The following is a 21,765-nucleotide window of genomic DNA, read 5'->3' as shown; positions in this document are numbered from 1 at the left end:
GGAACCACTGCATCTCTGAACCCCTCTGCTGGATGGGGCAGCTGGGCGATGCTCCTGAGTGAGGGAATTGCCTGCCCCCTCGCTCCTCTGCAAACCCAGTCATTCGCCAGCTCCAGGCAGGACACCTTCCCCAGGAGAGCGGCCCCCGGGGCAGGTCTGGCTCAGCCGTTGGCCAGTCCCCCATAAAACTGAGCGCCTGTCTCCATCAGGGGCTGGCCGCCTGCCCTTGCAGGGTTTCACTCTGCTCCTCAGGGGCCCTCGCCACAGGCCAGCTTGTGAACGGCTCCTCCTCTAGAACAAGGATCCTTGCCTGTCAGGGCAGCAAGGTAGGTGATGAAGTTAGCGTGGCTGCCAGGCCGTCCTGCTGCCTGGGACGGAGCAGTGGGCCAGTTTTGAATGGTTCAGGAGCCTGGCTGAGAGCTGAAGCGACAGGAGGGCCCCATATCCTGTTGGTGTGCTGCACAACTGGGGCTCCACGCCTGCGACAGCAGGGAGACAGGGCGAGGCCGCCGGCCAGCTTGGTCCCTGCTCACCCTGGCAGCTCCCACTGCGCCACCCAGATGCCCTCACACAGCCCTGGCCCTGGGACGTCTGCTTGAGCTGGTACCCCAAAAACCCAGCATTGAGGGAGTGCGGTGCTTCGGAGCTGGATGCCTACTGGGTTTCCTCTGCTACGTTTTCCCTGGGAAACACGTTGGTTACCAGACACAGCACATGTAAACAGACAGGCCAGCCGACACTGCCCATATGCAGGGTCCAGGTGACCCTGGGCAGGGGTCCCGCCCGCCCCGCCAGGATGTCTCCCAGGAGCCCGTGTGGGGCTTCTGTCCTGTCTCTGGGCTGAGGTCTCACTGAACTGCGTCGGTGCTGAGAGGAAGCCCAGTCTTCAGCACCTCTGCTCACACCGAAGGGGTGGTGGGGGGGTGGTCGCTTGGTTTATTTTAAGGGAAAACAGCCAGAACAGCAACTTTCACAGGAAGGCTTTACTGTGACTTAAAGGGTGCAGAACCGTGGCAGGAGACCACGGCCTCGCTTTCCCCGTCCTCAGCTCCTGGGTTTGGGGTCTTCCGTCCTCGGATCCAGCAGCTCCCATGTGGACGAGCCGCTCCTGTCCTGGGGAAGCAGGCGGCCCCAGGTGGGTGGACGGGCAGGTGTCGGGGCTCAGGGGCAGGCCCGAGCCAGGGGCGGGTGTGCTCCTGGAAGACGCCAGCGTCTGGGATGCCAGCTGAGCCCGGCCCGCGGCGCGCTCACCTTGATGCTGATGCCGTGGATGGCCAGGTCCCTGCGCAGCGCGTCACAGGCCTCCAGCAGGGGCCGCCGCTCCAGGAGCCGCTGGTGCCGCGCCTCCCCAGGGGTCTCCCCGGAGGCCAGAGCGAACTGCCGGACCTTCAGCCGGAAGTGGACCAGCTCCTCCACCAGGCTGTGCAGGGTGGCCGGGCTGCCCGCCCCTGGAACACACTGAGGGGTGCGGGGGTGTGAGCTGGTTGCACAGGCGTGAGTGGGTGTGAACCGGCAACCGAGGGCCTGGGGCACATCTTCGTGCCTGCCCCGCCCCGTCAGGAGGTCCCAGCATCCAGGCCCCGCCCCAATCTTGGCCTCAGGGTGGGCTCTGGGAGGTGCCGGCGTCTAGGCCCAGGGTGGACTCAGAGGTGCCAGCGCCTAGGTGTCAAGACGGGAAGGTGGAGGAAGGCTCAGATCGGGGACCAGAGGTCGGGGCTGGATGCCCCTCGGGACAGGGCTGGGCCTCTGCAGTCCTGGGGACCCTGACAGGCGGGACCCACAGTGCTCACTGCAGCTGCTGCGTCCACTGGGGGTTCCCTACAGGACACAAGGGGCCCGGAGCACACTGCAGCCGCTGGTCTGCTCAGAACCTCCTCACTGCAGCTAACACGTGCTAGCTCTCAGTATGCACACGCGCCTTTAAGGACCATGACATGTCTTACACATGTAAGAGGTTTGGCTTTATAATTACCCATTAAAATCAGCATTTATGAAGGAAGGAAGCATCTGTTACATGCTGGCATGTAGCTCAAGTCCCAACACAGGATTGAAAAGAAAAGGCAAGCATACCTGTCGCTCGGCCAGAGAAATGCCCACCGTCTCAAAGAACTGCTCCACGGAGGCCACAATTGCTCCCAGCACGGCAGGGCTCCGGGGACCACGGGGCTCCTGTGACGGCCAGCGGGGAGAGCACTCAGAGGCCAGAGCGCAGCCCCAGCAGGTCAGCCCCGGCGGGCGGGGGATGCAGCCCCCAGGGAGGCCAGGCGTGTGCTCCGCGCACCTGTGCCGGCAGGTAGCCCCCTGGGTGTCACGGGGCCCTGAGCCTCTGCGGGGAGCCTGGCCCAGGCAGGCGGGCCGGGGGCCAGCTGGGGTCCCACCATGGCCTCCTCCCCTAGCTGACGTTGCTGTGACCCACTCAGACCCCACAAAGCCCGGGAGGCGACGGCATGTCTCAGGCTCCTGTCCACACCCAGGCCCCCTGTTCCCCCCCTTGGGAGGTGACTGCTCGTGAGGAGCCCTGGGGGCCCCTGCCAGGAGTGGGGGCCGCCTGGGGGGCTGGCGAGCCTGTCCCAGAGTTACCTTGGCGGCTGCCTTCAGCTGCCTGTTCCCCTGGTGGACGAGGTCCATGACGGTGTCCACTGCCCGCACCGTGTCGAAGTCGTCTGCCAAGGCTGCCTGCACATCCGCCTTGGTGCGGTCCAGCCTGGGGGAGGAGAGCACGGGGCTGTTGTCTGTCCCCCTGCGTCCCCAGCTGCAGCCTCAGGTCCCCTGCGGGCACCACGCTCACGTCCCACATGCCCGCCCAGCCGTCACCGGCCCCTCGGGGCGCTGCCTCTCCCCTGCCGTCCCTCACCCCAGGACCCCCGCTTCCCAGGCACAAGGGAGGCCTGACAGAGCCCCGAGCAACCCTGATAGAGATGCAGACCTCTGCTGTGCGTGCTCCTGCACCCAGAGCTACGTTACCCAGCGAAGCCTGCCCTCCGTGGATGGACACACGGACGCCCTGCTCACCTGTGAGCAGGCCGCGGCCCGCCTGCACCCCTGCCCAGGGGGCCATGGCCGACAGCTCCCAACCTCGCGGGCCAGTGCTCGGCTCCGTGCTGCGCTGCCGCGGGGGCCAGCAGGCCACTCCGACTGTCTCCTCCCAACACCCCTTCCCGAGCGGCCCCGGAGGAATCCAGGCTCACCACTCTCCAGCGTCCCTGGGGTGGGGGGGCGACGCCAAGCCCCCAGATCCAGCGGCCTCAGCCCCTGGTGCCGAGGGCCCCTCCTCTCTCACCCCGGCATCTCCCCAGCGTCTCACTGTCCCTGACATCAGCTGCAGACCCCCCTCCCCGTGCCCTGGACGTGACACACCGGCCTTGCCCCAAGGCCGGCCCCGCCCCACCTGCCCTCATGCGGCTCAGCCTCGGGGCCCTCGCGTGCACCCACCTCTGCCACAGAACGTCCTCCTGGACAGGGCCGCCGGCCAGCTGCCCACTCACGTAGGCCCGCGCATCCTCCACAAAGGCGGCCGCAGCCCGCAGCAGGTGCCTAGCCTCCAGCAGGGCGCCCTCGCTGTAGTCGACGGCTGCGGGGCGGGGGCAGTCACAGATGCAGCCTTGTCCATGGGGCCGCCCCCTCTGACCCTGGACACTGCGGGGCAGCTGGGGGCAGCCCGGCTGAGGCTGCTGGTCAGGCCCTGGGCCCACTCAGCTCTGCCGGGCTCAGTACGTGGCAGGGGTGGCGGGAAGACCCCCAGGCCCCGCGAGTGAGAGGGGGGCTCAGGGCTGAGGGCAGACCCGTGGATGCTGGGCCGAGCACTGGGGCTGCTTCCCAGCTGTCTGTCCTCAGGCTTCCCAGCCTCAGGGCGAGGGCAGCATGCCAACGGGGGGCATACCCCTGGGTCTCAGGGTCCCAGGAGCCTTCAGGGATTGGGCCACGCGGCCGGCTCACCTGACCTGTAGCTGCTCCGTAGGCAGAAGAGCCGGAAGACGTCGGGAGAGGCAGAGCGGAGGAAGTCCTGGGGGGGGCACACGGGTGAGAGGAGTCACTGACCCTGCAGCTGGACAGACGTTTCTCCGCACGGCCTTCACCCACACACCTGCGGCCACACCCGCCCCATGCTGCGCCTGCTCGTCTGGCCGGACAGCCCGGCTCACCCCAGGGAGGGTAGGGGTCGGCGCCTGGCTGAATCCTGCAGACTGCACTCTACTCAGAAACACTGAGCTCTGAGGAAGGTCCCCAGGCCTCACCAGGCCACCCCCGGGATCCACAAGAAAACCCGTCTGACCCGGTTATCCCCGCATCCACATACGCCTCCTGACGCTCCTTCCCTGAGTGTGGAAAAGGGGTCTTTCCTGGTCCTCCGAGCCCCCCAAACCAGCCAACTGGAGACCCACCCAGGGTCTGCCTGTGAATTAACGCGGTCCCGGGCCCTGACCTCATGGAGACGGGCGCCTGAGTGCAGCCGTGACTACAGGACCACACCAGGAAGGGGAAGAGACGCGGGGACCCGGGGTGGGCCGCCCGCTCAGGGCAGCCTCCACGACGCGCCGGGAACGCGGGGCCCCGAGAGGCGCACTACCTTAATGGTGACGCAGTTCTTCAGCGACTTGGACATCTTCTCTCCTCCGCCCTTCACGTGCAGGTGCCCTGAAACAGCGCGGTGGCTCGTTCCCCACCAGGCGAGGAGGAGCCCTCCCGAGGCTGGGCTCCAGGGACCCTGCCCCTCACTGCCCCTCACGGGCGCTGGCACAGGGCCCCCCGACCCGCTGGCCAGGAAGCGGCCATGGCTACTGGCCGGGCGTCACAGCGCGGGGACCACCCTCCTCCCATGGCTCACAAACGGGTGGGATCCAACTCGGCCCCCAGGGGACACCCCCTGCTTCCACAGAGCGCGGGCCTGGGCAGTAGCTGTTTCACCGACGTGCCCCACCATCTCACTCCCATGTGTGTGAAAGACAGCGAACCCGAACCCCTCAGGACGCCTCCATCGAGCCAGGACCTCCTCCAGGACCGCCTGGGTACCAGGCTCTCTTCCCAGGAGACTGCTTTCCCGGGAGAAGGTCCATCCCCCTTTCCTGACATGACTTCACCCCAGGGTGCCCAAGGCCAACTTTCCTCAGAACCGGTTACAGTGCGGCTTCCAGAAAAACACCTAACCCTGAAGCCGCTTACACCAAGTGCAACGGAAGTTTTACAAAACCGACAATGTCTGGAGGATGAAACTCATCCGACTGCTGAACTCCACTTCCACCTCCTTGTGTGTACAAAGTCACAAAGTCGTGTTTGAGTCTGCGACCCCAGGGACCGTGGCCCACCAGGCTCCTCTGTCCCTGGGATCCTCCAGGCAAGAACACTGGAGTGGGCTGCCATGCCCTCCTCCGGGGCATCTAACTGGCCCAGGGACTGAACCGCGTCTCTTACACCTCCTACCTTGGCAGGCAGGTTCCTTAGCACTGCACCACCTGGGAAGCCCAGGAAAATACATTGCTTCTCCAGGTGTTGGGACACACCACTCTTCCTCCAGAACACAGAGCAAACCCTCCTGCCCACCCGCATCTACATGACGGGACATCTACATGGACACGGACCTCCATGAGTGCTGGCACTGTTAACGCTGCCGTCTGCGCCCAGACCCACGGTCACCCAGGGGCGCCGGTGCTGACAGCAGCCCCGCGTCCTCATGAGCAACACCAGCGGTTAACACGGGGTCAGCCGATCCCAGCCCAGGGATGGGAGCACTGCGTCACCAGGCCCTGTGGCTCCTCCCCACACGGGCTGCGGCACTCTGCTCTCCCGAGTTCCCCACCCAGGGGGGAGACAGTTCCACATGGTTTCTGAAGAGGTGTGGGCCCCCGACGGGAAACACACCGGGTCCTGGGGTCCCTGCTGGTCCCCGCCCTGGAGCCCCGGAGGAACGGCTCATCGGGCGCTGGGCCGGCAGGAGGGAGTGATTCCGGCCTCTGTCAAGCTCCAAGCAGCACACAATGGGGACGCCAGACCTCAGCTCCGGCGCCGGGGACGGCAGCCTGGCTCGTCGCTCAGCCAACCTCGGGGCAGCACTGAGGCTGGGGTCACGCGGACTGTGAGGGGGTCGAGGCGGGGCAGACGCTGGGGCTGGGGCGGCTCGGGGGCGGTGGGGGTGAGCTTGGGGTGAAGGAGGCGTGGCGGTGAGTGCACCCCGGTCACCTCGGGGACCCTGCCGCGGACTGGAAGCAGCGTCCGCACGTGCTGAAGCCGGAGCTGCCGCCTTCAGTCTCACCTCGTCAGGCAAACCCGGTTTCCTGAGCCCAGGGGCTCAGAGAGACGGAGCCTGTGCCCCCGATGCTGCTCGCCTGTGTCCCCGACCTGACCCGCAGCAGAGCCCTGTCTCCCCTGCCCTCGGACAGCTCCAGGCCTGTCCCAGAGCAGCGGGGACACCAGCGCGTGGTGGCCCCGCGACCTCCAACAGAACGTGGACACGTTCACGCCCCTGGGCTTCTTGGGGGCTCCAGAGCTGGGCGCCGTTTCAGCACTTGATGTGCGCTCCTGGGAGCAGACGGCTGTGTTAAGCACACGGTGCTTAACTAGTGAGACGGACAGCGGTAAGCTCAGAGGCTGACCAGTGCCCGTGGCGGCGCGGTCACAGCTCAAGGCCGGCGCAGTCGTAATCTCCACGGCAGCACGCCGAGGCCCCTCATCACAGCTTCACTGAAAGGAGCGTCTATGGGACAGCACTGCTGGTTTTCCGGATTCTCATCAGCTCACGATTCAGTTCCAAAATGCATACTCGGCATTCCAGTCCAAGGGAGTTCACGTCCAACCGACTGGAAGTCAGAGACAACTGAAGGGGCAGCTGTTTCCTGTTCTACTAGGCGATCTTTTGTTGCTCAGTCGTGTCCGACTCTCTGCGACCCTGTGAATCCCAGCACGCCAGGCTCCCTGTCCATCACCAACTCCCGGAGTTCACTCAGACCCGTGTCCATCGAGTCGGTGATGCCATCCAGCCATCTCATCCTCTGTCGCCTCCTTCTCCTCCTGCCTTCAGTCTTTCCCAGCATCAGGGTCTTTTCCAGCAAGTCAGCTCTTCACATCAGGTGGCCAGAGTATTGCAGATTCAGCATCAGTCCTTCCCGGGAGTGTTCAGGGCTGCTTTCCTTTAGGATGGGTTGGACCGACTAGCTGGCGTGGGTGCGCCCAGTGGAGTGCTCTCGCAGAGCTGACGGGACGAAAGTGGGGCAGACTGACGGGAGCGGTCACTCACCGGAGTGCAGGAAGTAGTTCCCCCACTGTGGGCACTGGTGGAAGGCCTCGCACTGGGCAATCTCGTTCTCATGGTGCGGGAACGCCAGGTCCACGCCGCCCGAGTGGATGTCCAGCCGACTTCCAAACACCAGACTGCAAGGCAGGGGGCAGAGCAGGGAGTTACCCGGGTCCAGCTGCACGGTCCCCACGCCCCTCCTGAGGTCACGCCTGCCAGCCCTCTGCGCACACTGAACGGAGCCCAGTTCTAAACACGTGATAAGTCGGCTGCCGCACACAGAAACCAAGATTCTGTGTTCACGTCATAAAAACCCCGAGTTCACAGCTTTGTCTCCTCATAAAGATACTTCACTTTCTTTGCGCTGCGTCGAAGATGAGGTGCACGCTCCGCTGACCGAGCCGGGCACCGCCCCAGCGCCCGGATCAGCACAGGTGAGGCTTACCTGGCGATGGTGGAACACTCGATGTGCCAGCCGGGCCTCCCTTCGCCCCACGGGGAGCCCCAGAACGGCTCCTGGGGCTTTGCCGCCTTCCACAGCGCGAAGTCACTGGCATGCCGCTTGTCGGAGTCCACTGCCAACGACAAGTGGTCCGTCAGCGGAGGGAAGCCAGAGCCAACGTCACAGCGGCCACGGAACAGCGGGATGCACGCCCAAGTCCACTCCTCGGAGAGGCAACCGCATGTCTCTCCTGCAAGTCTTTGCTCTTCCCAGACCCCTGACCAGAGCACGCCAGAAGCACACGGGCCCCCAGCTGTCGGCCAAGAAAATTTGTTTTTCTTATTTTTTCCAAAAAGATGTTGCTGATGCTGGAATGTGTACTGGACATTCCCGCCCCACTTCCCTAAGGGCAGGCCGTGCCTTGCCGGCGCGGACGGTCAGAGACCAGCGGGAGGACCGCTCAGGAGTCAACACACAGCTCAGGACGAGACTGACAGGATGCGGTCTGTGAGTGGGGGTTCTGCCTAAAAGCACGTGCTCTGTCTGCCGGCGACCTGGTCACGTGTGTTTGACTCTGTTGCGTAGTATCCTTTTAAGGGTGTTTTTAATACAGTTCTACATACTTATTATTGCTTCTCTATAAAACCGACTTTGACCGAACTGAACCCTGGAACAGAAGAGGGTACAGGAACAGACTCAAACACAGCAGGAAGGTGACTGATGGTGAAACACACACGGGAACCTGCCACGGAGGGAAATGCACACGGGTGCTTACCCGCGATGGAACACCGCAGGGATTGATGCAAGAGTGGCAGGATGGACAAGAGCATTAGGACAGACAGACAGACGAGCGTGTGTGTAGAGATGAGTGGGGAGGAGCGAGAGGCTGGGGAGCCCCGAGACCTCCACGTGAGCTCTGTTCCAAAACCCCGATATTTAAACCTCAGCTGTGACCAATGTCTGGCAGTGACCGTGTCTGAGGAGCAGGCATCCTCATCCCCAACCCTCCTCGGGAAGGTCTGGCTTTCTCCCAGGAAGTCCCACAGGAGGCGGGGGGACCCACCTGGCTCTCCCATTGGCCCGGGCGCCACGCTGACCAGCTTGCCGTACCTGTCACCTCGCGACTGCAAGTCGAAGTAGACGTTCCCTGTTTGGTTAAGGGAATGATGAAGCCCACTTCTCAGCCTTCAGCACCCGTGTCTACGTGTGCGTCACAGCTAACGGTGTTAGAACTTAAACACGGGATGCGGCCTCTGGCCCCAGCGGGCCCTCCCTGCGTGTCTAAACCATGACCGATGACCCTGTCCTAGGGAAGCCCGCGTTCGCACGTTCCACGGCCATCCAGCGGTGGAGGTGGAAACACAAAGGGAAGGTCGCTGGGTTCACCGGCAGCCTGCATTCAGCTCTGACCTCCGTTACACACGAACCCCTTCCTAGTCCAGACACCCCAAGACCACCCTGGCGCTCAGACTGCAGGCAACTCCTCACACACGCATCCCCGTGGGGCGTCTTCCCTGAGCTGCACATGGGCTCCCGGGGGCTCTGTGGAGCCAGGCCGGCCCCTGCCCCTCTGACCCATGAGGCAGCGGCGGGCGGGGAAGGAGCCGTGTTCAGGAGGGCTGTGGCCACGGCCACAGGACCACGCCCCTGAGAGCTGGTGCACATGGCGGTCAGCGCGGGGCCGCAGCCGAGACTTTTCACCTGGACAAACCTGTGACTTCTCACCCGCACCTGCCGAGCTCCAACCTGTCCCTAAACCTCATCTGCACCGCCCTTCTGGGCCTTGACGGGGGGCTCACCTTCCGTCTGCACCGCCCTTCTCGGGGGCCATGGCCTTGACGGGGGCTCACCTTCCGTCTGCACCGCCCTTCTCGGGGGCCATGGCCTTGACGGGGGCTCACCTTTCGCTGTGCAGTAGGCATGCCCGTTGGCGATGATTCTCTCGATGAAGGCGATGATCTGAGGCACATGCTCGGTCACCCGCAGGTAGGCGGTGGGTGGGAGGACCTGTGGGAGGGCACAGACCCGCGGTCTCCCCAGCCCCGCGCGGACTCAGGCCCCACCGGACCGGCTTCATTGCTCAGGCATCTCGCCAGCCACCTACCTTCAGGGCCGCCATGTCCTGTTTGAAGTCTTCTTCATAAAGTCGGGCCAGGGATGCGGGCGACACACCCATCTGCAAGAGAACAAGGCAGGGCTCCGTCTGCAGGGGTCGGGATGGGGCCTTGGAGGACGGCCACCCCATGGGCCCCGCAGCATGGCCTCCATCTGCAGGGGTCAGGATGGGGCCTCGGAGGACGGCCGCCCCACGGGCCCCGCAGCATGGCCTCCATCTGCAGGGGTCGGGATGGGGCCTTGGAGGACGGCCGCCCCACGGGCCCCACAGCATGGCCTCCGTCTGCAGGGGTCGGGATGGGGCCTCGGAGGACGGCAGCCCCATGGGCCCTGCAGCATGGCCTCCGTCTGCAGGGGTCGGGATGGGGCCTTGGAGGACGGCCGCCCCCATCGGCCCTGCTCACAGAGGGCCGTGGGCCTGCTTCCTGGTTAGACTGAAAAGAGTATAATAAACAATGCCACAATCTCCATTATCTCAAAACAAAACCCCCCAAAACTACAATCGTCCTGGAAACTGTGGCCCAGGGATGTTTACTGAAGAGATGAACCTGGTGAACAAAGTCATGGGCAGTCATGAGCAAGACAACACACGTCTCTCTCAGCTCTCTTTGCAATGTGGAGACAGTCCCACTGAATCCCCCCCAGACGGTGCCGGGGTCCCGTGTACACAGTAAGACTCCGGGGACAGAAGACACCAGGTGGGGTCGCCAGGCCCGCTGGCTCCTCCCTAGCGGTCCCTGGTGGCAGAGCAGGCCTCCGCGAGAAGCAGTCAGCCAGCATCCGCCAGGGGCAAAGGCCAAGCAAACCACAGACCAAAAACCCAGCGTCACTGTGCCGCTTTGGAAGTTTCCAATGGTATGCAATTCTGGACCCAAAGAGTAGCAGATGGCCTGATTAGTTTGGCTGGCTTTCGTCTCCTGAGCAGTAACCCTCTCCTGGGGGCGGGAGGGAAGTGCGCCCCCGCCAGGCCCCTCCTGGAGAGCAAACACCTTCACTGTCTGTGCCTCCTCCCGAAACCCCACACGCGGCCTGCACCTGGCGTCCGCGGCTAAAGCCACGTGGTGTGCAGGCCCTGGGCATGCAGCGCCTTGAGCCGTGATGCACACGCGTGCACACACACACACGGGGGCACCGTCCTGAGCCACAGACCCACGCGACACACAAGTTGCTCACACACACACACAGGGGGCAGACCACGCTTGACCCGGCTCAAGGACATGCGTGCACATCCTGGGTGGCCGCAGCCAGCACCTCCAGAGGAACCTGAAACTGAGCACCTCGCTCAGGCGCGCCGATCAGGCTAGATCAGTCGTGGTGGCTCTAAATATAAACGGCGTTTTCTCACTGCATCTCTAACCTGAGTCTCTCTTGCTCTGAGGGAGCTTGAACATCTCAAGTGTTTAGGGACCATCTGCATTAAACCGTCCGAAGTTAACCATGGCTCTACTGAGCTGTGGGTCCTTAAAGTCTTGTCTTATTGATATGGAGGAAGTATTTTCAAAGAAAATAAATAGACCTTTTATCCTCCATATGAATTTTAACTGTTTCCAAACATCTTTCAACTTTATGGTTATTTTACAGCATGCTGAAAATTTCATTTTTGTATTTAGCAATCTTTTACATTTCTCAACCTTTTCTGGGTTTGGAAACAAACAGCAAAGCTTTCCGAACAGAAGGCTATAAAAAAAGTGCCCCAAGGTTTACTCTAGTAATCTGTGCTTCCACGTCTTTATGCGAAATCTCTGACTGGCTTCAAATCTGGTTGTGAGCCGTATATCCAACTTTGGTTTATTTTCTCCCCCAGATGGTCACCCAATTGTCAACTTCTTACTGAGTAATTCCTCTGTTCCTCGTTGATGTGAAATGCCATCTTTACCAAAAACAAATTCCCATAATTTACTGTGTCTGTCTCTGGACATTCTAGCGCGTTCCATCGCCTGTCTCTTGGTGCAACTGTGAATAATCGGTGTTTCATCCCCATGGTCTCCAGACACGGAAGGCAGGTGGGGGGGCAGAGGGAGGGTGGAGGGGGCTGGGGGGTGGTCAGCACAGCCACAGATGTGGGGGGGGGGTGGTCAGCACAGCCACAGATGTGGGGGGCGTCAGCCTGGACTTTGTGTGCACGACGCACAGCTTACCCTGGGTCTGTCCTGCGTCTGCAGAGCTGTGCGAAGGGGAAAGAGTAAAGGAACACAAACAGCGCCTGCAGCTCCCGGGCCGCTAGTGCTCCAGGCGCCTCCTCCTCTGGCCTCTCCTTTTATGGGCTTGTTCTGCTCGGCCTGCCTGCCTGCTTGCCCCTGGGAACTCCAGACGCAAGCGGTCCGGCTCTGGTGACAGGACACGCGCGCCGGGGCCCCTCTGCTCACACGTGGCCGAGGGGGCGGGACACTGGGGACGGTCACCGATGACAGTGGGCCGGAAGTGGACACAAGCTGCTGCTGGTGTGGGGGACAGGGAATCAGACTCCCAAAATGAAGCAACACGGAACTTCCAGGCCCCTGGTCCCCACAAGACCACCTGCAGGGGGCGCTGCTGACACAACACGGGCCCAGAACCCAGAGAGCCCAGACCCGCCGGGGCGGGGAGGCGCTGCTGAAAGACGTGGCCCGGGGGCCGAGATTCCAGAGCCGCCCCAGGGGAGGAGACTCTTGAGAGTCCCTTGGACTGCAAGGAGATCCAACCAGTCCACCCTAAAGGAGATCAACCCTGAATATTCGCTGGAAGGACTGAAGCTGAAGCTCCAATACTCTGACCACCTGATGTGAAGAGCCGACTGACGCTGGGAGGGGCTGGGGGCGGGAGGAGACTGGGACGACGGAGAGTGAGATGGCCGGATGGCATCACTGACTCGATGGACGTGAGTCTGAGTGCGCTCTGGGAGTTGGTGATGGACAGGGAGGCCTGGCGTGCTACCGTCCGTGCGGTCGCGGAGAGTCGGACATGCCTGAGCGGCTGAACAACAATGATCACGGGCTGAGCGCCATCCCAGGCGGCCGACCTTGAACACGTGTCCAACCTTCCTCCCGGAGAGAAGGGCACACAGGCACGAAGACAGTAACTCCGCTTCAATCACTGAGACGTCTAGTAGCAGTTTTCTTCACACAAAATGTAACCCTGTGAATATACCTTGTTTCTTTTCATTTCTCCCCCAGAAATCCTCCTGCAGCTTTTATTCCCGGCAAACAATAAAACTGTGCCAAAAGTTAAAGTCAAGAAAGTGCTTCAGAGAAGTGAAATGTAGCTTAAACTATTTTAAGAGCAGGCACTAAAGCACATGGCATGAGGGATGCGACCATCGTCAAAAGAACCTTGCCTCTGGCAACAAGAGCAGCCTTTTTGCTGGACACTAGAAACAAACAGGTGTTTTCATAACTGCGTCAGACCGTGGTCTATCCTGCTGAAGCAAGACTCTCTGCAGAACAGACCAGTGATGACAGGCACGCACCCTGCTGTGTAACAACTGCGGACGCGCTCAGCTGTCAGTGATTGAAGCTCTCTCTGCACTTTCCATTTTAAACCAATTCTGCCAAACGTTTCCCCCCGTCGGCCCCCACTGGCTGAGCCTCACGACAGGTGGAGAACCCACCTCCGATTCTGAAGATCCACAGGCGACCCCAACTCAGCCAGCACAGGGACACACCTGGGCGGCCTCAGGTCCCGCTGAGCGGACAACCTGGGCACCCTCCTCCTCAACCAGCCTGGCGCCCTCTCTGCCGGGGGATACCCCCCAACACCAACGCTCATCCACCTGCCACGTCACAGTCCCCCATCCCTCCCTGCCCTTCCTGGCCAGCGAGGCCGAGTTCCAGCCCGCATCCTGCTCAGCAGCGCAGGGCCAACCTCCCCTTCAGGGCCCGGGATCCTGCTCAGCCCTGCCCGGACCCCGGCAGCCTCCAGAGGGACTGGCAGGCCTGCCCCTTGCCCCGATCTGTCCTGACCGTGGACGAGAGGCCACTCTCCTGCATCAGATTCGCTCAAAGGCTCCTCTGGACCCCAGAGCTGCCAGCCCAGCGAGTGAGCACAACCTCAGTGCAGATGGCACCGGGCGGCCCCAGGGAGACAGCACAGGGCCCTGGGCGGGTGGCAGGAGGTGGGAGGTGGGCCCACTCCAGCAGCCAGGGCAGCCCGCTCACTTCCCGTTGCCACCTCCCACGTCCCCTCAGCTCCCTACTCACGGCACCCATGGCCACGCCAGCATCGCGCGACCTCACACTCAGCTTACATGGTGGCCAGGGCGGACACCTGACCCAAGGGGACACCAGGCACAGGTCAGAGATCTGGAGATCAGGCAGAACAATGTGGAGCACCAGCGCCGGGGAGACCAGGGGGCTCGCTGAGTCCCCCCGACACACTCCCCCGAATGCTGGATGAAGGCAGTCAGCAGGAAACAGGAAGACGGGCTTCCTAGACAATAGCCCTGATTGAAAATGACAGAACACGGGAGGAGTGCAAGAGTCCGAAAACTGGACGGAAAGTCCAGATGTGTCCCTGTGGTAGAATGCTCTCTTTTAAAATGCTGAGTGCTTAAGAACATGAAAACTGGACGGAAAGTCCAGATGTGCCCCTGTGGTAGAATGCTCTCTTTTAAAATGCTGAGTGCTTAAGAACATGAAAACTGGATGGAAAGTCCAGATGTGTCCCTGTGGTAGAATGCTCTCTTTTAAAATGCTGAGTGCTTAAGAACATGAAAAAACATTCAAAATACAGCAAATGGGAAAAGCAGGTTACAAAACAATGTAAAGAATAAACCGGTTTACCAGAAAAACTACACATGCATTCAGACATTTTTTAAGTTATAGGACATAAAGCACTCAGCATGTTTTTCTATAAATTAGATAATTTAACAAATTTTTATGTATCTTTAGAGAAAGTGTTATACACGTGCATGCATGCTAAAGTCGCTTCAGTTGTGTCTGGCTCTTTAAAACCCTATGGACCGCAGGTTCCTCTGTCCATGGATTCTCCAGGCACGTCTTCCTCCAGAGGGTCTTCCCGACCCAGGGGTCAAACCCACATCTCTTCTGTCTCCTGCCTTTGCAAGAGGGTTCTTTACCACTAGTGCCACCTGCGAAGCCCCAACTGTTACATTTAGTCACATATAAATTGTTATACAGGGTTGCTAATTATAAAACACAGAGGAGGTGAACCTTTGAAAGTAGACTTTTTAAAGTATAGCTACAGGGAATTCCTTGGTCACCAGTGGACAAGATCCTACACTCTCTCAGCTGAGGACACATGCTCAGTTCCTGGTCAGAGAACTATAATCCCACAAGCCTTGTGGTTCGGCCAAAAAAAATTAATGAAATAAAACATTAAGTAAAAAAAATAAAAATGTAACAAAATATTTAATCCCTACGCCAGAAATCCCCCCAAAACATCCTCTAAATGCCACATGAGATATAAGAGGGGTGTCCTGTTTATATAACAAGTGAGAGAATCAAACCTCACAGGAGCCAGATTCCCGGGCCGGCCTCTGAGTGCCGCCATAACAGGGAGGGAGGCACGTCCCGCAGGCTGAGGGGGCGGGAGGTGTCCTCGGGACGAGAGGATTCGGTAAGGGCAGAGTCGGCCAAACTTCTCTCAGCAGGGTGAGGAGGCCTCTCTGAATAGCCTCACACGGTCACTTGTGGACAGCAGACATGGAAAGTCTCGTGAGGCGCAAACAACGGTCAGGCGGGGGTCGGCCCACTCACCAGTCGAAGTGCCGCTCAGCGCGACCCACACTGACCTCGTTGGCGCGTCTGATTATCTTGTCATCCACGTCCGTGATTCCCATCACCATGACAACGTTGCACCCAAACACCCTGGTGAGGATCCTCCGAATTATATCAAATCTAACGTAGGAGCTGAAAGGAAAAACATCGTAGCATCTTTAATCCTGAAAGTCACTACTGTGATCTTCAAAAGAGTGTGCTGCCTTTACCATGAGGCCAGACGACTGCGTGACCAAGGACGCTCAAGGGCAGCTGGGAAAGGAAAAGCCTTTCACCGGCACTCTTGGGTCTGCATGAGAAAACTAAGGCGCTGCCTCAACTTCAGGACCCCACACGAGCACTTTTAACTTGAGAGCTGAGGTCTGAGTGAGTTTACATCTGCTCCACTGTATTCACTCGTGATGCAAAGTCAGGAAGCGGTCAAGATGCTGGGTGCTTTTACTGCCCATGTTCATGCTCTGGGGTAACTGACGTCTGACCGTGAGCAGAGACAGAAGCAAACAGTAAGTCAAGACAGAGATGACCTCATCAAAGCTGGAAAGGTCGCTCCCAGGAAGTGAGCACACGGCGGTGGGAACCGGAACTCCAGCTCACGGGCAGGCCACATGGGGCAATGCAGACTTGAGAAAGCAAGGGTTTAAAAGCCAGCTCAGTTCAGTCGCTCAGTCATGTCCGACTCTTTGCAACCCCATGGCCTGCAGCACACCAGGCCTCCCTGTCCATCACCAACTCCCGGAGCCTACTCAAATTCATGTCCATCAAGTCGGTGATGCCACCCAACCATCTCATCCTCTGTCGTCCCCTTCTCCTCCTGCCTTCAATCTTTCCCAGCATCAGGGGCTTTTCCAGTGAGACAATTCTTTGCCTCAGGTGGCCAAAGGATTGGAGTTTCAGCATCAGTCCTTCCAAGGAACATTCAGGACTAATCTTGAATTAAAATCCAATATCTACTTAAAATCTCAAGAAACTAGATTCCCCATAAGAGTAACCTTAACTCGCCGGGTCAGTCAACCTCATGCTCATCTGTTATACACGTGGCCTCTCTAAACTTGGGTTCATAAAATCATTTTCCTTTGAAAACAAAGCTCCTCCTCATTGTATCCCTGTATTCCCACACCCACCCACCCCAGACACAGGTGATGCCACATCCCTGGGCCAAGCCATCTCTCAAACTCCTTCTCAAGAAGCTAAGAGGTTAAACATCCCTTCGAAGCCTCAGACTGCCAGTCCACAAACTGGACAAAAGTCTACCGTCTCACAGGGTTGCTGCACCTAACCCGTGTCTGTGCAGCAGAAATTTCAGCTGATTCTGATTATAAATATCACCCCAGTGCCCCTCATTGTCAAGTCATGAAAACACTACAAGAAATGAGATTTTAAGAGACAAAGTTAATAAGAGCTTAAAACAGAGTGAAAGAAAAAGTCGAATCACACATGTGGCTAGAAGGAACTGGTGGGGAGAGGCAGGTGCTGGGGGGCCCGATACCCGAGGGTGGCCGCTCCCCAGGTCTCACCCACACTGCGGGCCCCTCGGGAGCCCAGGTGTAGGTCCGCTCACCAGGCTGAGGCTGCTCCACATGTGGGAACCTGGACTCTGCAGCTGGCCTGGCTCAGCACTGTCCACTGGGGACCCTTCCCCGGTTACACTTGGGAGGTAACAGCACCACCAGCTGGTGTGGGGAGAGCACTGCACTGGCTGGGGTTTGCAAAGCATTTAGAACAGTTCCCGGCAGAGTGTGCTGTCCAGTTAAGCATCTGTCCCTTTAAAGCAGAAGCAGGTGGGGAGGAAGGCGAGGAGGCAGGAACCTGGAGGAGGGGACAGGGACAGACCCACAGACAAGGCGGTCTTGGGCTTCCGGCTTTTGAACTCAAGTGGACTGTGCCTGACCATCCCAGCCCCTGGGACCACAGTCTCTTCCGAGGTCTTAGGACACCCCCACTTGATGACTCTTCCTGAGTGGTGGGTGCCCAGAGTGGTGGGTGCCCAGAGTGGTCACCCTGGCCAGGGAGTCAGATGGGAGGCTCCCAGGCTGTTGGGAACGCCCTGTCTCTCGGCCTGGGGACCGTGAGCATCGGCTGGGCCGCACACTGCAGGCCGGCGAGCTTTTCCGCAACGTGAAGGACAAGCGCAGATCGCAACTGACGCTCCTGGGTGAGAATAAGAGCGGGGCTGCCTCGCTGCCCCTTCCTCTCAGAGTTTCCTCGTCAGTCCTTTCAAGATGTATCTAAATGTTTCCAATGGCTGCTGCTGCTGCTAAGTCGCTTCAGTCGTGTCCGACTCTGTGTGACCCCATAGACGGCAGCCGACCAGGCTCTGCTGTTCCTGGGATTCTCCAGGCAAGAACACTGGAGTGGGCTGCCATTTCCTCCTCCAATGGCTAAGTAAGCCTTACTCAGTCTCACAACTCATGAGGTTTCAAGGACCCAGAATCCTTCTCTTTGAAATGAAGTTACCAAGAAGGTCACTTTCACCACTCAACAGGAGGGGCCTAACCTGAGGGACTCCCGGCTGCAGACCTGCCTGAGCCAGAGAGCGGGCCCGCCCAGCTCACACGAAGCCTCGCCAGTCCCTGCCATTTCCGTGATCCTTTCAGCAGGGGCCGTGCACCCCATACTCGTTTCATTCTCCTTCAGCAACAAAAACGTGTTCTTTCTCTTTCGCCTTTGTGCAGAGCTTTTCCAGGGCAGGACAGACAGTAACCTCTACTGTTTCCAGTATTTCCCCAACATATTTAATACTTCAAAAAAGAGATCAATATATGCTTTTTATAACTAATAGTACTTTGGCGACCTGATGCAAAGAGCTGACTCGCTGGAAAAGACCCTGATGCTGAGAAAAATGGAGCAGAGAGAAGAATGGGGCAACAGAGGATGAGATGGGTGGATGGTATCCCCGACTTGATGGCATGAGTTTGAGCAAGCTCTGGGGGACGGTGAAGGACAGAGAAGCCTGGCGTGCTGCAGTCCATGGGGTCACAAAGAGTTGGACACGACTGAGCAACAACAAATTAACAGTAAGTTAGCCCAAAGTGAAGAGGGAAGAAAACGACTACTAGTCTATTTTGTTATAATGCACACAAAAAAGTTCAGATCTTGCCGGGTGATGCATAATGTCTAAAACACATACTAAATAAAGGTAATTTTTAATCTAGATCTGAAAGTAAATTTAAGAGATGCACAAGAGAACAGACAAAATATTAGGAAAAGCAGGAATTTGGACAAACCTAGGAGACAGAGTTACAAGACAGAGCGTGTGGAGGTCAGATGTCTCAGGCTTCAGCTCACCTGCCACGCTTCCTAAGGTGTGCCCTCCCACGAGTTACCTATCCTGGAGAACAGGTGAGGCTTCGCCAGCCTTCCCATGTCAGGGGCTGGGCTAAGCAGCACTTTGTGGGTTTTATTTCATTAAGTTGTCAAGATTCAAAAGAAGAATATTATTACCCCTATCTGAAAGATGAAGAAACCAGGACTCAGTAATAAAGTGACTTGTCCAAAGTTGGGAAGTAAATGGGGGGAGGGGACGCAGAAACACCTGACCAGTTGACTCAAGGGCCCTCTGAATGGCTGCATCTCACTAAACACAACAATAAACATCTGATTGCAAAACGGTCCTTTCCGCTACTCTCACTGTGTCCCTGAGTCTCCTCAACTGAAACGGGACCAAGTGCTTAGCACTGCTAAAGGGACCAAGTGAGGATGTAATACGTAAGCTTCCCACAAATGCCTGGAATACACTAACTACTCAGGATTCTTAAGTTGTCACTTGAGGGATAGAAAAAAAAACCTGCAAAAGGCTTTCTTTCCAAAATAAACGGCCCCTTAAAGTGTGAAAATTCAGCGACAGGACACTCACCAAGCATGACCCAGGTGTGCGTGATCGTAGACAGTTGGTCCACAGCTATACCTGGGGAGAGGTAAGACCCAAGTGAAACACACGTGCAAGAAAGGACGCCACGTTCTCAGTGATAATCAGCATATAATCATATCTTTTTGTAAAAAAGAAAAGCAACTGCTTTGGGGGATCCGTACCCAGGGCTGTATGACCCTGGGATCACTAAACTCAGCGCCACATCGGTGAAGCGCTGGGACTGCCCCAGGGTCTTTACAGGCGCCTCGAGTGCTTCATCGCGCACGAAACGCCTGCACCGAGGACGCCAGCCCGCGCCCCACGCGGGGCGCCCGCCTCCGGAAAGGCCGGGAGCAGCCCCCCGGCCCGCCGCCCCGGCCCCCGAGTCCCGGCCGGCTACCAGGAGGCGGCGTCCGCGCGGCCCACAACCAGCGGGTCCTTCCGCCGGGTGAGGCTGTTGTACACCTTGACGCCCGTGTCGTAGCCCGCGGGCTGCAGCCAGTCCTGCCCGCGCGCCCTCGACGCCGAGCGGCCCGGCCCCGGGGCCCGCGCGGCCCGGAGCAGCCAAGCGCCTGCGCAGGCCCGGCGCGTCCCCAGCATGGCCGGCGCGCGAGGCCCGGCGGCCACGCCCACCGCGGGAGGGGCGACAGGCCACGCCCACCGGAAGCCCCCGGCGCGCCCCGCCCACCCGGAAGAGGCGGGCCAGAGTCCGCCGCGGCGCGGGGGCGGGGCCGCGCCTCGGAGTGGGGTAGGGGCGGTGAACAGAGCTCCGCCCTTCCCGTCCCGGGCGGCGCCGGGCTGAGCCGACCCGGTGCAAGCCCGGGCCCGGCCCGCGCGCAGCAGGAGCCAGTGCCCCGGGGCGGGCAACCGCTGACGGCTCCGCGCCTGCTCCGGGGGCATGTCTGCACCCCAGCACGGCTCATGCACCCACTGAGCACGTCTGCACCCCAACGCGGCACACCCTGTCTCCGGATGAAAGAGCAGAACTAGGACACCACCCATTCATCAAGTACGCGTAGTAGGAAATGACTGCCTGGGATTCATTTCAAGGTTGTAAGTTCTGTCATCTGGTCTCTTGAGAACAAAAGCATTCTGAATTGCGGTTTCAACGAGACTCTTTAAAGCTGGATTCTCTTGAAGTTAACTTTCAAATTATTTCGACAAACGTGTCCTTATTGATTTCTTCCAAAACAGCATCTCAAAAAAACAAAGAATCCCCTTTGCTTTTGCAGTCCTCAGAACAGCACGTTAAGCTTCTCAGTTCTTTTTGGGGTTTGGTTTGGTCGTTCTATAGTAAGGCAATTACTCCAGTAGAGACAAACAAGTACCTTCCAACAGCACTTAAACTTTCCCCAAGACCTCTGGAGTCCAGCTCTGCAATTCCATGGGAACTGTGTCCGAAGGCGTAACGGCTGAAGTGTTAGAGCCTGTCATTCACAATTAGGAGACTTCCCATCGGAGCCAAGCCCCTCTCCCCCACCACTCAGAGCCCTGCTTCAGCATTAACCCCCTCCCCACTGCCTGCATGCTTGCCTTGTTGCTCTTTTGTCATTCTCTCTTTTCTAGTACAAGGTGTGTGTTTCTCTCCCTAATTATTTTTGGATTTTTTCTTTTTTCAAAATTTAAATTTTTTATTTTGCATAGGTGTATAGCCGATTAACAATGTAATGGTAGTTTGAGGGGAACAGCAAAGGGACTCAGCCATACATGTACATGTATCCATCCTCCCCCAACTCCTCCCCCCTATTCAGGCTGTCACAACATTGAGAATTCCACGTGCTATACAATAGGTCCTTGTTGGTTATCCATTCTGAATACAGCAGTATGTTCCTTGAGTACTTCAGACTGTAGGTTATTTTCAACTCTGTTGTTTAGTTGCTCAGTCCTGTCCAACTCTTTTGCGACCCCATAGACTGTAGCCCAGCAGGCTCCTCTGTCCGTGGGATTCTCTAGGCAAGAATACTGGAGTGGTTTGCCATTTGTGTCTCCAGGGGATTTTCCCAAACCAGGGATTGAACCCACATCTCCTGCTTGGCAGGAAGATTCTTGACCAGTAAGCCACCTCTTTCACTGTATCCACCACCAAATTCAGAAAAGGGATCTCTGAGGAGATCCACCTGTTGCAGGTGGGAGAAAATCTGAGCAGTAAAACATCTGATAGAGAAAGCTCTGACAGATATTAGATATGCCAGAAAAATAAGAAAATGAACAAAAGGCTTGACTGCAATCTGTAAGAACATGAAGAATTTGAGGAAAAAACTGGAAGTTTTAAAAACAAATTTAGTAAGACTGAAGATGGAACCCTGCACGTGAACCTGGACAGGTGGCATGTTTTAATCGGCCATGGGAAATCATGATTTTTTAAACTAACAAAGGTAAATTCTGTCCTCTGAAAACTGGTCCTGTAAGGTGCTCAGCCCTT

The 21,765-nt window shown here is 58.5% G+C and overlaps 1 protein-coding gene across 5 annotated transcripts; it reads right to left on the bottom strand.

Annotated features, from left to right (window-relative positions):
• Positions 1-821: 821 nt before the first annotated feature.
• Positions 822-19,963, bottom strand: CARS2 (cysteinyl-tRNA synthetase 2, mitochondrial). 5 transcript variants are annotated; one of them, XM_088842585.1, is made up of 15 exons: positions 19,744-19,963; positions 19,350-19,400; positions 15,511-15,628; positions 9,772-9,843; positions 9,569-9,674; positions 8,731-8,814; positions 7,671-7,800; positions 7,229-7,362; positions 4,568-4,635; positions 3,937-4,003; positions 3,433-3,571; positions 2,581-2,704; positions 2,071-2,169; positions 1,252-1,458; positions 833-1,108 (listed from the first exon to the last, which is right to left on the bottom strand). In XM_088842585.1, exons 1-15 carry the CDS (start codon positions 19,941-19,943, stop codon positions 971-973), a joined length of 1,737 nt encoding a protein of 578 aa, XP_088698711.1. In that variant the 5' UTR covers positions 19,944-19,963; the 3' UTR covers positions 833-970. The 5 variants fall into 5 exon arrangements, with proteins under 5 accessions (XP_088698714.1, XP_088698713.1, XP_088698711.1 ...); XM_088842586.1 differs by having other exon boundaries at positions 926-1,113; positions 19,744-19,962; XM_088842587.1 differs by lacking the exon at positions 8,731-8,814 and having other exon boundaries at positions 827-1,108.
• Between the last annotated feature and the right edge of the window lie 1,802 nt (positions 19,964-21,765).

This window comes from Moschus berezovskii, chromosome 13 (genome assembly GCF_049115385.1).
Source record: "Moschus berezovskii isolate FMDL1 chromosome 13, NW_MosBer_1.0, whole genome shotgun sequence".
In the NCBI taxonomy this organism is placed as follows: domain Eukaryota; kingdom Metazoa; phylum Chordata; class Mammalia; order Artiodactyla; family Moschidae; genus Moschus; species Moschus berezovskii.
The sequence above is the reverse complement of the archived record's forward strand: the minus strand, read 5'-3'. Positions and strand labels throughout refer to the sequence as shown.

Excerpts from the sequence above, each read along its gene's own strand:
- CARS2 (XM_088842585.1), bottom strand. The coding sequence starts at position 19,943 with ATGCTGGGGACGCGCCGGGCCTGCGCAGGCGCTTGGCTGCTCCGGGCC. Across the intron at positions 19,401-19,743 it reads CGCGCGGACGCCGCCTCCTG|GTATAGCTGTGGACCAACTG; the intron begins GTAGCCGGCCGG and ends ACCTCTCCCCAG. Across the intron at positions 4,636-7,228 it reads GAACTACTTCCTGCACTCCG|GGCACCTGCACGTGAAGGGC; the intron begins GTGAGTGACCGC and ends GCGCTGTTTCAG.